General features: G+C 45.3%; 1 protein-coding gene across 1 annotated transcript in view; it reads right to left on the bottom strand.

Moving 5' to 3' along the window:
• Window positions 1-15,673, bottom strand: part of TBCD (tubulin folding cofactor D) — a 187,095-nt gene that overhangs the window by 21,615 nt on the left and 149,807 nt on the right. The window contains exons 31-33 of the mRNA XM_075178183.1: window positions 5,253-5,336; window positions 4,551-4,709; window positions 4,333-4,471 (exon numbers count right to left, since the gene is read on the bottom strand). Of these exons, the coding sequence (XP_075034284.1) occupies window positions 4,333-4,471; window positions 4,551-4,709; window positions 5,253-5,336 (382 nt within the window). The remainder of the gene's footprint in view (window positions 1-4,332; window positions 4,472-4,550; window positions 4,710-5,252; window positions 5,337-15,673) is intronic.

The raw sequence follows: 15,673 nt of genomic DNA, 5'->3' as shown, positions 1-15,673 counted from the left end.
GTAATATCACTGGATACGAGAGAGGGAGAAAGAGAGAGCAGAGAGAGGTAGGGAGGGGGAGAGAGAGAGAGAGAGAGAGCAGAGAGAGATAGGGAGGGGGAGAGAGAGAGAGAGAGACAGATGAGAGAAGAGAGGAGAGACAGATGAGAGAAGAGAGGAGAGACAGATGAGAGAAGAGAGGAGAGAGGTGAGAGAGAGAGGGAGAGAGAGGTGAGAGAGAGGGAGAGGGAGGAGAGAGGGAGAGGGAGGGAGGAGAGAGGGAGAGGGAGGGAGGAGAGAGGGAGGGAGGAGAGAGAGAGGGAGAGGGAGGAGAGAGGGAGAGGGAGGAGAGAGGGAGAGGGAGAGGGAGGGAGGAGAGAGGGAGAGGGAGGGGGAGAGGGAAGGAGGAGAGAGGGAGAGGGAGAGGGAGGGGGAGAGAGGGAGGGAGGAGAGAGGGAGAGGGAGGAGAGAGGGAGAGGGAGGAGAGAGGGAGAGGGAGGAGAGAGGGAGAGGGAGGAGAGAGGGAGAGGGAGGAGAGAGGGAGAGGGAGGAGAGAGGGAGAGGGAGGAGAGAGGGAGAGGGAGAGGGAGGGAGAGGGAGGGAGAGGGAGAGGGAGAGGGAGGGAGAGGGAGAGGGAGAGGGAGGGAGAGGGAGAGGGAGAGGGAGGGAGAGAGAGAGAGAGAGAGAGAGGGAGGAGAGAGGGAGAGGGAGGGGGAGAGGGAAGGAGGAGAGAGGGAGAGGGAGGGGGAGAGGGAGAGAGAGGGAGGAGAGAGGGAGAGGGATGGAGGAGAGAGGGAGGGAGAGGGAGGGAGGAGAGAGGGAGAGGGATGGAGGAGAGAGGGAGAGGGAGGGAGGAGAGAGGGAGAGGGAGGGAGAGGGAGGGAGGAGAGAGGGAGAGGGAGGAGAGAGGGAGAGGGAGAGGGAGGAGAGAGGGAGAGGGAGGAGAGAGGGAGAGGGATGGAGGAGAGAGGGAGAGGGAGGGAGAGGGAGGGAGGGAGAGGGAGGGAGGAGAGAGGGAGAGGGATGGAGGAGAGAGGGAGAGGGAGGAGAGAGGGAGAGGGATGGAGGAGAGAGGGAGAGGGATGGAGGAGAGAGGGAGAGGGAGAGGGAGGGAGGAGAGAGGGAGAGGGATGGAGGAGAGAGGGAGAGGGATGGAGGAGAGAGGGAGAGGGATGGAGGAGAGAGGGAGAGGGATGGAGGAGAGAGGGAGAGGGATGGAGGAGAGAGGGAGAGGGAGGGAGAGGGAGGGAGAGGGAGGGAGAGGGAGGGAGAGGGAGGGAGGAGAGAGGGAGAGGGAGGAGAGAGGGAGAGGGAGAGGGAGAGGGAGGGAGGAGAGGAGGGAGAGGGAGGGAGGAGGGAGGAGAGAGGGAGAGGGAGGGAGAGGGGGAGGGAGGAGAGAGGGAGAGGGAGGGAGGAGAGAGGGAGAGGGAGAGGGAGGGGGAGGGAGGAGAGAGGGAGGAGAGAGGGAGGGGGAGGGAGGAGAGAGGGAGGAGAGAGGGAGAGGGAGAGGGAGGGAGAGAGAGGGAGAGGGAGAGGGGGAGGGGGGAGAGAGGGAGAGGGAGGGAGGAGAGAGGGAGAGGGAGGGAGGAGAGAGAGAACCTCCTGGGGTTACATTTCAGCCTTTATAGTTTCACAGTTTCTATACTCTTTAGTCACTTTCTACTCATCTACATTTTAATGATATTCCACACACAACAGTACAGATTGGCATATTTTATTAAGGATGAAATAACTTTGACCATTACTATATTTACATACTTGGTGTGGACTCATAGTAGTGCCTCCAGATCAGAACAGTTTTGCATGTGTATTGAATTCTTGGAGACAGAACGTAATAATAACAGAAAGTTATAATTTGGATGGTCACGGATATGAAATGCAGGGGAGGTCCATTCACGTTCCTGTGCGGATGATCCCTATGGGTACACTATGCTGCAGGGAAGCTTGGGAACATGCTTCCAACACTGCATTACAAGCCAGGACCAAGTACAAAGTTCTGGTTGTGCTTTTATAACAGCCATTATTTTACACCCAATGTGTACAAGCCGTAAACTTCTCTGCAGACAGATTGCTCTCAGTGTCACACCTTCTGCGTTTGCACAATAGAACTAGACAGAGGCTCCTGACACCCAAAACACTGTGAGAAAACTGCTGATCTACACACAGGAGCTGCAGGACAGGCTCCACTTCCCAGACTCCTCTAAATCTCTGCCGCGCGTCTGTACGTCCCCCACTTCTGCCCTTTTGTGCTGCGTGTCTTACGCTGCAGAACGCCAACGTCTTGGCTCTGTGCAGAATACCGTAGGATTAAGTATTTACTAAAGACCAAACTGAAAAAGCTCTTCCAGATATATAAATAGTAATTAAACTGTTCCCTTGTGTAACCTAATCACAATAATCATTCGCAATCACTTTGAACTGTTTCCCCCCCTTTAACAGCAATGCCTGTGAGCAAGAAGAGGCTTGTACAAGTCCGCCTGCAGGGGCTCGGCCAAGTGTACGAGGTTCAATGGAAGCAAAGACGGTTATTGCTCTAAACCGTCTCATGGACGGACCTTTCACTTATTTGTTGGAGAGAGGAGAAAACAACCTAGTGAAATACTATATTGGCATCATGCTGCTGACTAAATAGGAGACTGAACATTGACATTATACTAAAAGAATGCAACAACAATATGATACAAAGTGTCAACATACAGACAAACGGACAGTGGACTAAAACCCCGCACGCAGGGTGCTTGGGTAACCGTGGCCAATCAGCAGCTAGATTTGATTAATAGAGTACAAGATAGTTCAGATTTGCACTTTATTTATAGACATCTGAATGGTTCTGGCCCTTTAAAGGCAAATTTCATCTTTATAAACTACAAAAAACCCTCTTTGTCTGAAACAAAAAACTAATATTTCAATCTCCAGTCCTACTTGGCCAGCTAGTCTCTGTGTCTAATGTGTCATATTTTGCTAAGGTTATTTCATAAGCCGCAGGAATCTGCACAAACATATTCTATATCAAACAATTAGAGTTTGGCTTAGTGGCGGAGTGTGTCCTTTGCCCTGTGTAACTGATACGGGAGAAAATCCGCCAGATCTCATAGAGGTGACTGGCTGTATGAGGCCGACATGAAAGGACCATTCATAAATCAATTCACCAGCAGCGGATTATCTCTGAATGTTTCACAGGTACCATGACAAAGGTTTGACCCACCGGCTGCACCACAAACAGATAGACCTGTAACACTCAGGGGAGATATAGTCACTGGTTCTGTATATGTTAAACAATGTGTAATATTGCAGAAAACAGCCCAGAGAGACCCCGGTACTAGAAGGACGTGGTATTGTAATACAAGAATATTTGGTAAAGGGAATGTAGGTGACTAGCCTACGCTGTTTGCTACATGAAGTACATCATCATCATCAGTTATTTATATACATACTTATAGTACTTATAAATATCATTCTTGTCTATCCTCCCGGAATGTCCGGCAGACTACCAAATTTAGGGTAGTTCTCCCTGGCCGCCAGAAGGGCAGGTGTTTCTCCCAGACTAGGAAACGTTAGGGACGTTGGTCTCAACGACGTGATTCACCAACAATCACTTCATTTTGGCCCTGCCCCCTGCTGCAATGAAGTGGCGGGACCACAATGATGCGATTTGGGGCATCACGCCCACCCCCTTCCCCCCACTCTTGCCACTTGACCTCCCCTCCGGCAAGTATGAAGTACATTGAAAGAAGAGGCTCATGATCATGTGGTGTTATGATACAGTCAGATACAATACTTTAAATTAGGTTTTTAAAACTGGGTAACTGATAGTAATATTTTATTTATTTTTAATATGCACAAAGGTGCTGAAAGTGAAAGTGAACCAGCTTCCTATAGCTTATAATGTAAATAGTAAATATACATAGTGTCTAATCTCCAGGCCTACCTGTGAGGCACTGGTCCCTGCACCCAATTCCCAGCATTATGGGTATAATGAGAGACTCAAACCAAAAGAGCTAACAATCTACGAGTGCAATGGAACTCCATGCTGCTGGCAGCTCACATCCTACCAACATAATGAGATTACCTCACTCAAAATCTTACACTCCTCACTGGGGTCCAGGAATATTACACAGTGCTAAAATGCATGACCTAAACCCAAGGAGCTTACAGTCTAGCGGTGTAATGGCGTCTCCCTGCCCTGCAATTCTACAGATACAACAGACTGAAGGAATTATAAATGAGATATAGGATTTACTTTCAAGTAAAAGCAATTTATAATAGGACCTGGCTGAGAGCTTGATCACTACATTGTAAAGTCGAGGTGCAGTGACTGTAAGACTGTACCCCAATAAACACTTCTCTCCTTACCGTAGATTCGGTTAACCCACCAACAGACACGGTCAGGCCCATTAGGACGTAGTAGCTATATATAGGTAAACCCAGGAGCTGTGTGATGAGGGGGAAGGCTTGTGATGGGGCATTCCAGTTCAGTGACTCGGCCTGTGACCTGGACAGAGAGGACAGATGACAATGATATGATATAGCCGTCCTAATGAGAAGCAGCCGGTCTTACGGCATACAGGTACCTGGGAAATATTCTCTCCAGATCCTCCCGGTGTGGAATGTGCGAAATGGCCGGGTTATCTTGGTACAGAAGGGTGAGGAAGACTGAGCCAGCATGGGCTCGGAAACGGTCGATCTTCTCGGCTGCCTGCTGGACTATGGAGCACATCATTCTCTGGCTGCTGCAGGAAGAACACCACACAATGCTCAGCTTCACCTACACTAGGAGACAGTTACTATTCCAGACATGACTGGGTATAACAAGGTGCTGTAGCCCACAGCAACCAATCAGATGAATGATTTTATTTTCCAAACTGTGCAAAAAATGAAAGTTAGACTCTGATTGGTTGCTATGGACAATACCACATTCTCTACACAGTTCCCTGTAGAACTCTTTCCATAATTGTCTCCCAATGACTCAGCAACTACATTGCGGAAAAGGAAGAACACGTAAGCGGATATTGACCTTATTATCAGTATATAACTAGCCATTACAACCTACTCCCACTCATTTCCCAATTGTAATAAAGTAAGTTGGCTTTAAATATTAGATTAATTTAATGTGATCTATTTATCCATCAGTCTCCCAGGTGTTATTAGGGAGCCTTTGTGAGCCTAACATGGCTGATAACAGCAATGAATAGTGAGGACACCTACAAAGTCAAATACATTGACTCCTATTGTACTATAGGACTTGAATGTATATACATTTGTGGATCACTTACATGTCTTCCTCTACAAGATCCGGAGAGTGTTTCACCAGTAACAGTGTGATGTCCAGCAAACCGGCCATAGCTGCTCCTCGCACCCTGGAACGTAAGAGTGAGACTAGAGTCAACGGATTTTAAGAGTTATTATTTTCCGTCAATGATACAAGGATGGAGGTCCACCAAACAAAAATTGAGCCAACAATAACAGGTAAGTGGTTTATTTGTGATTATACCATTCAAAAACCCACCCGGACAGAGCGGAGGTTCTAAAGTGCAGAAGGAGCAGGTCCAGTCCTGGCCAACCTGTGGCTCTCCTGGAGTTGTGAAGCTACAAGTCCCAGCATGCCCTGCCAGCTATCAGCTGGCTATCTGTTGGCAAAGCATGCTGGGTCTTGTAGTTTCACAACACCGGGAGAGCCACAGGTTGGCCAGGACTCATCTAGTCTTCTGGACAAGTAGTTCTCTACACAACAGTCATAACCAAGAGTCTGTCAAGTCCTGAGATCCCAGCCACATATTTCTCTATTAGATAAAATAGGACCAGCAGAAAGCAGTTTGCCCCTTTCTGGGTTAATGGTAAATGCAGAGATCTCTTGGCGACAACAGACAGCCACTTATGATAGAGCTTCAATACCTGGAAGCGTGGTCAGAGAAATGTGCATATTATAGGTTCACAAGAACATCTGGGGCCGAGTCATCAAAGCTCGTATTCTGAGAGCAACCCGCGGTTAGCATTATACACACGTATTTAGGCTTTGAGTACTCCCAAATTCATCAAGGCACAGATCTCTAGATACGTGCGCTTTTGAAATTGCAGGTCTGCTGTGCGCTACTACACAAGACGCTGCTGGATATGTCCAATACATTCACAGAATAACACACAGGAAAAATAAAAATAAAATGAATGAATGTCACCTGTATAATAATAATAATAATAATAATAATTTTATTTTCCCCCCATAAAATACATTAGAATGCTGTTAATGTTTACTGAACATAAAATAATTTTTTACAGTTGCTCATGATTACAAACACATGTTATAGCATGCATACAGGACTGTCATCACTACTGATCAGGACTCAGACTAGTCCTGTGGCTGGAGCAAGAGATACGGCAGAAACACAAGTAACTTTGAGACGGTCAGAGCTGGATTCGGACGTGGCTGTGTACGCTTGAGCTTCACATGCACCTATTGTAAATTGACAACGCCAAAACGTCCCTTCCTCACCCCATTCACTACCCGAAATCGTAGGCTGCAGTAAGTGTTCTTTGCGTACGAAGACAGAGCTGCGCTCACGGCCGTATCTCCCGGTTCTGGGCATGCGCAGAGTGATTGTGCGGACGATACACTCAAAATCGGCAGATACCAGCCTGGGTGAATGAGTTTGGATAAGAAGCGCAACAGTACTTTTATCTGTCAATTTATATGTTACAGATCCTTGCGGTTTGATGATTAACCAGTAAGTGTCAGATTTGCAATATGTATATAATTCCAATTGAAAATAAATAAAATCAGGGCCTGGATGGACAGAACAGTACGTGACTAACTAGGAACAATTAAGCAGAATGATACAGGCTTAATGACAGCACAATTTTGATGTCCATATTGTAAAAGCTGATTGAAACAAATATACCCTCTGTGGAACTAAACACAACAAAGTAACACTCCTGACTGTGACGTTTAATAACCATCAGTTCTACAATCTCAACCCAACCGGTTTTGCAGGTTCATAAAGGACTTCATTTGTGTGATGACAGAATCAATCATAGGACACATCTTTACCTTCCTGTACATTCAGATATTGACCGAGACAGAGTAATATATAGATATATATATATGTACATATACATACATACACATATATGTTGACAGCAGTGTGATGACATCTGACATCATGTCACTGATCACAAAGCTTGGCATTTTCACTTACTGTATAACAAAAATATTTTTTAATTGAATTACTGGTGTTCAGTGATATTATCTGGCTGAAACATAACTCAGTACTTTGCACACTCTGCCTGTCACCGGTTATCTAATATTTAGAAAATGGGGATATTGTTTATCACCTAAAGACATGTTGGGCGAGCCCGTGAGCCGCCAAATGTCACAAGACAAACATATGTATCGGATCTCTAAAAATAGATGAGAAAATAAGGAAATCTATTCAAGTGAAGCTTAGCGTTTGTCTTTCCCCTCAACCTTGTAACCCAACACTGAAGACGGCCATCCACCTGACCTCCCATCTGAGGAGGATCATGCTACCAACATGTCACACGTGAACGAAACACGGAGTCAGCGTCCACCTACTGGCCAGCCTGCTTCTTCACACTTGTGTTTTAACATGATTATTTCATTAAAGCAAAACACTGTAACAAGTCACATGTGCGCCTTTCCCAGCAGAATCCTTTGTTCTCTATGATCTACTATGTATGGGAGAAATCTGTAGTGTATCAGCAACAGACACGCCACACATACGTGTGCCAGCGGCCATGGGAACGGCCCACTTGTCTTACAGTTGTTTTATACGATTTTCCACCCGTGATGTGAGCCTACAACATGACATCCAGAAATAAAACACAAAGCCCTAAGACGTCTGCAGCTAGATGAGATCTCAAGTGCACCTTCAGTTGTGTCAGAGAATTTCAGTAGCCTGATTAATGGTGGGGTCCTGTCCCTTGTGATTAGCATCGTATATCCATTTCATTAACCCCTTAGACACAGAAAAAGGTTGTTGTTTTTTTATTAACCCATTTATATAACCAGCATGGTTTAGTCTTCCATGACTGGTCTAAATTAAAATAATAGAAAAAAATATACAGTTCCAAGATCACCCCCCTCCCCAGATGTTATACAATTAGTGCAAACACACAAAGTTATAGCTAGTGTTAGTTTACTGGTCTGATGTGGGTATGGGGCAGAGACACAAAGGCACACGTTTGAATTTACACAATTTTTAACCAGAGGATAGCTCTATTGCAGAAATCTAATTCATAATTGCCCACTCTCCCGAATCCCCGGGAGAGCTGGCAAGTCTCCCGCATCCTGTCCAACAGGGGGGGCAATATGACGCGATTCACTGGGATTCAAGTCATGTTGGCCCCATCTCACACTAGCCTCTCTACTCGATGCATACTGGGCAGCACAGTGGCCTAGTGGTTAGCACTTCTGCCCCACAGCACTGGGGTCATGAGTTCGATTCCCGACCATGGCCTTATCTGTGTGGAGTTTGTATGTTCTCCCTGTGTTTGCGTGGGTTTCCTCCGGGTGCTCCGGTTTCCTCCCACACTCCAAAAACATACTGGTAGGTTAATTGGCTGCTATCAAAAAATTGACCCTAGTCTCCCTGTCTGTCCATCTCCCTCCTTGTCTGTCTGTGAGTGTGTGTCTATATTAGGGAATTTGACTGTAAGCTCCAATGGGGCAGGGACTGATGTGAAGGAGTTCTCTGTACAGCGCTGCGGAATTAGTGGCGCTTTATAAATAAATGATGAAGATGTAGATGTCATATTGTAACTTGAATGAAGAGTCCGGTTTCTATAACTGCTACTCACTGCCTAAGTTTTCTATTTGTTACTCATTTAACAATCATTTTCTAGATTTAATTTGATTTCTGGTAATTCTATTACATGCAGATTTATTAAAGAGAGCTCCAGGGATGTGTAGAATGTGCTATGTCGGCTATGGACACCAGTGAATGATGAGCTGGGAGACACGGGCTGAGTGTGCAGGAAGGATGACGACACACTTCTACAGAACACAATGAGTGAAGGGTTCATGTCCTCCGCAGAACGTTATCATTCCTTGGGATTATATGGATAGGAGAGTTTGGAGATCTGACTTTTTGCCTCGTCTGGGGGGATTCAGATGATACCTGAGACCTGGTGTAACATAACACCAGGTCTTTCTGATGAACGCTGGCGACAGTGTTACTGAACCCTCCAACCCTACTACAGGGACCTGCTGTGCTGGACTGGCCAGAAGGTGCACAGGGGGGCTATACATTCACTGCAGCATAATGACACAACCCACAGAGACGGGAGGTAGAGCTATAGCAAAATAAACCACTCCCCTAACTTACCTACTTGTTCCTATTAAATCCCAGCATCACTAACCAGTGTGTTCTCCCACCTTTCCAGCCTCACCTACTTGTTCCTATTAAATCCCAGCATCACTAACTAGGGCATTCTCCCATCTTCCCAGCTTCACCTACTTGTTCCTATTAAATCCCAGCATCACTAACTAGGATGTTCTCCCATCTTCCCAGCCTCACCTACTTGTTCCTATTAAATCCCAGCATCACTAACTAAGATGTTCTCCCATCTTCCCAGCCTCACCTACTTGTTCCTATTAAATCCCAGCATCACTAACTAGGGCGTTCTCCCATCTTCCCAGCCTCACCTACTTGTTCCTATTAAATCCCAGCATCACTAACTAGGACGTTCTCCCACCTTCCCAGCATCACCTACTTGTTCCTATTAAATCCCAGCATCACTAACTAGGACGTTCTCCCATCTTCCCAGCTTCACCTATTTGTTCCTATTAAATCCCAGCATCACTAACTAGGATGTTCTCCCATCTTCCCAGCCTCACCTACTTGTTCCTATTAAATCCCAGCATCACTAACTAAGATGTTCTCCCATCTTCCCAGCCTCACCTACTTGTTCCTATTAAATCCCAGCATCACTAACTAGGGCGTTCTCCCATCTTCCCAGCCTCACCTACTTGTTCCTATTAAATCCCAGCATCACTAACTAGGACGTTCTCCCACCTTCCCAGCATCACCTACTTGTTCCTATTAAATCCCAGCATCACTAACTAGGACGTTCTCCCATCTTCCCAGCTTCACCTATTTGTTCCTATTAAATCCCAGCATCACTAACTAAGATGTTCTCCCATCTTCCCAGCCTCACCTACTTGTTCCTATTAAATCCCAGCATCACTAACTAGGGCGTTCTCCCATCTTCCCAGCCTCACCTACTTGTTCCTATTAAATCCCAGCATCACTAACTAAGATGTTCTCCCATCTTCCCAGCCTCACCTACTTGTTCCTATTAAATCCCAGCATCACTAACTAGGGCGTTCTCCCATCTTCCCAGCCTCACCTACTTGTTCCTATTAAATCCCAGCATCACTAACTAGGACGTTCTCCCACCTTCCCAGCATCACCTACTTGTTCCTATTAAATCCCAGCATCACTAACTAGGACGTTCTCCCATCTTCCCAGCTTCACCTATTTGTTCCTATTAAATCCCAGCATCACTAACTAGGGCGTTCTCCCACCTTCCCAGCCTCACCTACTTGTTCCTATTAAATCCCAGCATCACTAACTAGGATGTTCTCCCATCTTCCCAGCTTCACCTACTTGTTCCTATTAAATCCCAGCATCACTAACTAGGATGTTCTCCTACCTTCCCAGCCTCACCTACTTGTTCCTATTAAATCCCAGCATCACTAACTAGGGCCTTCTCCCACCTTCCCAGCCTCACCCACTTGTTCCTATTAAATCCCAGCATCACTAACTAGGGCGTTCTCCCAGCTTCACCTACTTGTTCCTATTAAATCCCAGCATCACTAACTAGGATGTTCTCCCATCTTCCCAGCTTCACCTACTTGTTCCTATTAAATCCCAGCATCACTAACTAGGATGTTCTCCCATCTTCCCAGCCTCACCTACTTGTTCCTATTAAATCCCAGCATCACTAACCAGTGTGCTCTCCCATCTTCCCAGCCTCACCTACTTGTTCCTATTAAATCCCAGCATCACTAACTAGGATGTTCTCCCATCTTCCCAGCATCACCTACTTGTTCCTATTAAATCCCAGCATCACTAACCAGTGTGTTCTCCCACCTTTCCAGCCTCACCTACTTGTTCCTATTAAATCCCAGCATCACTAACTAGGGCGTTCTCCCACCTTCCCAGCCTCACCCACTTGTTCCTATTAAATCCCAGCATCACTAACTAGGGCGTTCTCCCAGCTTCACCTACTTGTTCCTATTAAATCCCAGCATCACTAACTAGGATGTTCTCCCATCTTCCCAGCCTCACCTACTTGTTCCTATTAAATCCCAGCATCACTAACTAGGATGTTCTCCCATCTTCCCAGCCTCACCTACTTGTTCCTATTAAATCCCAGCATCACTAACTAGGATGTTCTCCCATCTTCCCAGCTTCACCTACTTGTTCCTATTAAATCCCAGCATCACTAACTAGGTTGTTCTCCCATCTTCCCAGCCTCACCTACTTGTTCCTATTAAATCCCAGCATCACTAACTAGGGCGTTCTCCCACCTTCCCAGCCTCACCCACTTGTTCCTATTAAATCCCAGCATCACTAACTAGGATGTTCTCCCATCTTCCCAGCCTCACCTACTTGTTCCTATTAAATCCCAGCATCACTAACTAGGATGTTTTCCCATCTTCCCAGCCTCACCTACTTGTTCCTATTAAATCCCAGCATCACTAACTAGGATGTTCTCCCATCTTCCCAGCTTCACCTACTTGTTCCTATTAAATCCCAGCATCACTAACTAGGTTGTTCTCCCATCTTCCCAGCCTCACCTACTTGTTCCTATTAAATCCCAGCATCACTAACTAGGATGGTCTCCCATCTTCCCAGCCTCACCTACTTGTTCCTATTAAATCCCAGCATCACTAACTAGGACGTTCTCCCATCTTCACCTACTTGTTCCTATTAAATCCCAGCATCACTAACTAGAGCATTCTCCCATCTTCACCTACACGTTCCTATTAAATCCCAGCACCACTAACTAGGGCGTTCTCCCATCTTCCCCTACTTGTTCCTATTAAATCCCAGCATCACTAAAGAAGGGATACATGAAGGACCCCTGAATGTTTCACTGCCCTGCCCCCGATCAGCACTGGAGGAGTGGGGGCCATAGGCTGGGGTCTTTATATTCAACCAGTGTACTGGGGGGGAGCTATTGGCTTATAAGTCCACATTGCGGCTAGAGATGTTTCCGGGGTCAAAAAAACCCATGTGATGTCACTAGCATAGGTACCCCAAGGGTAAGTTCTGTTGGTTAAAAAATGGTGATATAAAAAAAAATAAAAAAAAATACTACAACTATTATTATTCTGCTCTCATATAAGGACAAGAAAAAGACTGGAATATAATGTTATGATAACTGTAGGGTTATGTGTCGGGTTGCATTGGCTGATCATTGAAGGCATTCTTCAGTCCAATTTCTTCCAAGTTTTCATCCTTTTTTCTTAAGTGCTGCAAATTAAAAACATATGTTGTCTAATGTGCTACTGAAGACATCCTTAAAAATACAAACCCCACATACAGTGCACAGAACATGAAACCTAAAGGCTATTCCTGCATAACATGAAGAATGCTGCAACACAGCCTCTGGCAGCAAAGGGTTCAGAGAATAGGACTGAAAACCCCACTTATTATGACTGAGTTCCTGCACAATAGTCACAATGACTAATACATGCTCTGAAAAACGTAGAATGAACAGAATACAAATCACTTAATGAAAACAAGACGCACAAGCATGAGATCGTAACGCTCCATCGGATCTTGTTTTTCAGGCTTATGAAAGGTTAGGAAATAAAATATGTATTAAAGTAAACAAATGCCTCCATTCCTCATGTCTCACAGCACGTCTAGGGCGTGCCATTGTCATACAGCGGAGGGCCGGAGGTCCTGCTAAGCGGCATTCTACCATCCAGACTCCTGCCCTGGGGCTGCACACCCTTATAGTGCGACCAACCCCTACATTACTACTGACACAATGACATTCCAGGCCTCTAACACAAGTGTATGGTGATCTATCTATTTTTCAGAGGTTTCAGAATATAAGATTGATGTATGGGAGTGTTTCATGGCTGAATTGAGTCTCTGTGACACCTAATTGGGTATGAATAATAAAATAAACATGAATGAACAACCAACTGTAAAATTTGTAAAACGCGTCACTCCCACTATAAATGAATGTGGTAAACAGGTGACGCACGCTGACTTAGATCAAAGATTCCTGATGCTTGGTTCCTTCGTCCGTTAATATGTATTAGACATTGATACAATAGCTATATAAAGCTCTGTGGTACATAAATAAGAGGAAATGATAGTAATATTCCATTTCTAGAGAACACGTCCAGTTACATGCAAAATGGTAGGTTACAAGTAGCTGAGCTTCTGCAGTAAAACGCGCTGACATTGGTTTTTCTGGGGTCATTACCAGGGGCATTTTTGCCATGGGGTTAGAACCTGCCTCAAGGACATGATGAAGGGGCCACAGTAGGGAGTAACATTTTTCTATTACAAAAAAATAATCACCACTGCTTGTTGCTGTTGCGCTCTTAATGCACTGACTGAAGAGACAGCAAAATCAAACAAAGATTCCATATTCTGAATTTCCTGGTCTCAAACTCAAACGTCCTGGTAAAATTCCCTATCAGAATGTGCAGTTAAACCACCGTGGTACATACATAAAATCACAAGTTTAACAAGAAATGGCACTGAAGTCCCATTCCACTGTCACGCATGCGCCACCGGAAGGTTGTTTTTTGTGTTAAAATTCAAGTCAGACTATTACAATAAGTTACATTATTACTGCAACAAGAACTGTACTTCTCCACTGCACGCTCATTGTAAACACAACAAAAGAGGTTGTGATGTTAAGTTACCCCTTGTGGTGTATACCAGGCCTCCTCTGACATAAGAGCAATAACAGGCTCATTCCTAGCATTACACATAAAATCCTTATAAGGCTCTGTCTTGGCATCACCAGCTTGCTACGCAGCCAAAGATGGCAAGTCTGGCAAAGGTGGCGTTATAAAGAGATGACCCATAACTAAAATCACTTAATGTACAATTGTAGAGAGACAATACAGAGGTAAATAGAGTGAGCGACAGAGGTATCATTGTGTGGGCTGCTGGGATCAGCATGTGCACAGAAGCTGGATGGAGAGCGTGGGCATGACTGAGCGGGTACCCTGGCATAGTGGGTGGGTTGAATTACACTCGTCCACTAAAATACACAACTGTGGAATGTATGGTGAAATCATGGCACTGAAACTCAGTGGAGGCAGCCATTTGGATGGCATAACCACTATTCAGCCAACCAAGTCACCAGGGACGAGTGACATTACTGTGGCACAGTGTGTTTAAGTTATGACACCAGGACCTAGGCTGCATTTTCTAGAAAAATGGCCAATTATAGTAATCACTGATTCATACAACACACATAAGTGTAGTGATGTCATGTTTATAATGCTCAGATGCATTTTACCAATAGAACCCACCCGTATAAGCTATGTACGGTGTCATGGAGCAGATGTATGACTGGTATGTAATGTACGGTGTCATGGAGCAGATGTATGACTGGTATGTAATGTACGGTGTCATGGAGCAGATGTATGACTGGTATATAATGTACTGTGTCATGGAGCATATGTATGACTGGTATGTAATGTACGGTGTCATGGAGCAGATGTATGACTGGTATGTAATGTACGTTGCCTCGGAGCAGATGTATGACTGGTATGTAATGTACGGTGTCATGGAGCAGATGTATGACTGGTATGTAATGTACGTTGCCTCGGAGCAGATATATGACTGGTATGTAATGTACGGTGTCATGGAGCAGATATATGACTGGTATGTAATGTACGGTGTCATGGAGCAGATATATGACTGGTATGTAATGTACGGTGTCATGGAGCAGCTGTATGACTGGTATGTAATGTACGGTGTCATGGAGCAGATGTATGACTGGTATGTAATGTACGGTGTCATGGAGCAGATATATGACTGATATGTAATGTACGGTGTCATGGAGCAGATGTATGACTGGTATGTAATGTACGGTGTCATGGAGCATATGTATGACTGGTATGTAATGTACGGTGTCATGGAGCATATGTATGACTGGTATGTAATGTACGGTGTCATGGAGCAGATGTATGACTGGTATGTAATGTACGGTGTCATGGAGCAGATATATGACTGGTATGTAATGTACGGTGTCATGGAGCAGATGTATGACTGGTATGTAATGTACGGTGTCATGGAGCAGATGTATGACTGGTATGTAATGTACGGTGTCATGGAGCAGATATATGACTGGTATGTAATGTACGGTGTCATGGAGCATATGTATGACTGGTATGTAATGTACGGTGTCATGGGGCAGATGTATGACTGGTATGTAATGTACGGTGTCATGGAGCAGTTGTATGACCTGTAAGTAATGTACGGTGTCATGGAGCAGATATATGACTGGTATGTAATGTACGGTGTCATGGAGCAGATGTATGACTGGTATGTAATGTACGGTGTCATGGAGCAGCTGTATGACTGGTATGTAATGTACGGTGTCATGGAGCAGATGTATGACCGGTATGTAATGTACGGTGTCATGGAGCAGGTGTATGACCGGTATGTAATGTATGGTGTCATGGAGC

This window comes from Mixophyes fleayi, chromosome 6 (assembly GCF_038048845.1).
Source record: "Mixophyes fleayi isolate aMixFle1 chromosome 6, aMixFle1.hap1, whole genome shotgun sequence".
NCBI classification, from domain to species: Eukaryota; Metazoa; Chordata; class Amphibia; order Anura; family Limnodynastidae; genus Mixophyes; species Mixophyes fleayi.
This window is presented reverse-complemented; position numbering and strand designations above follow the sequence as displayed.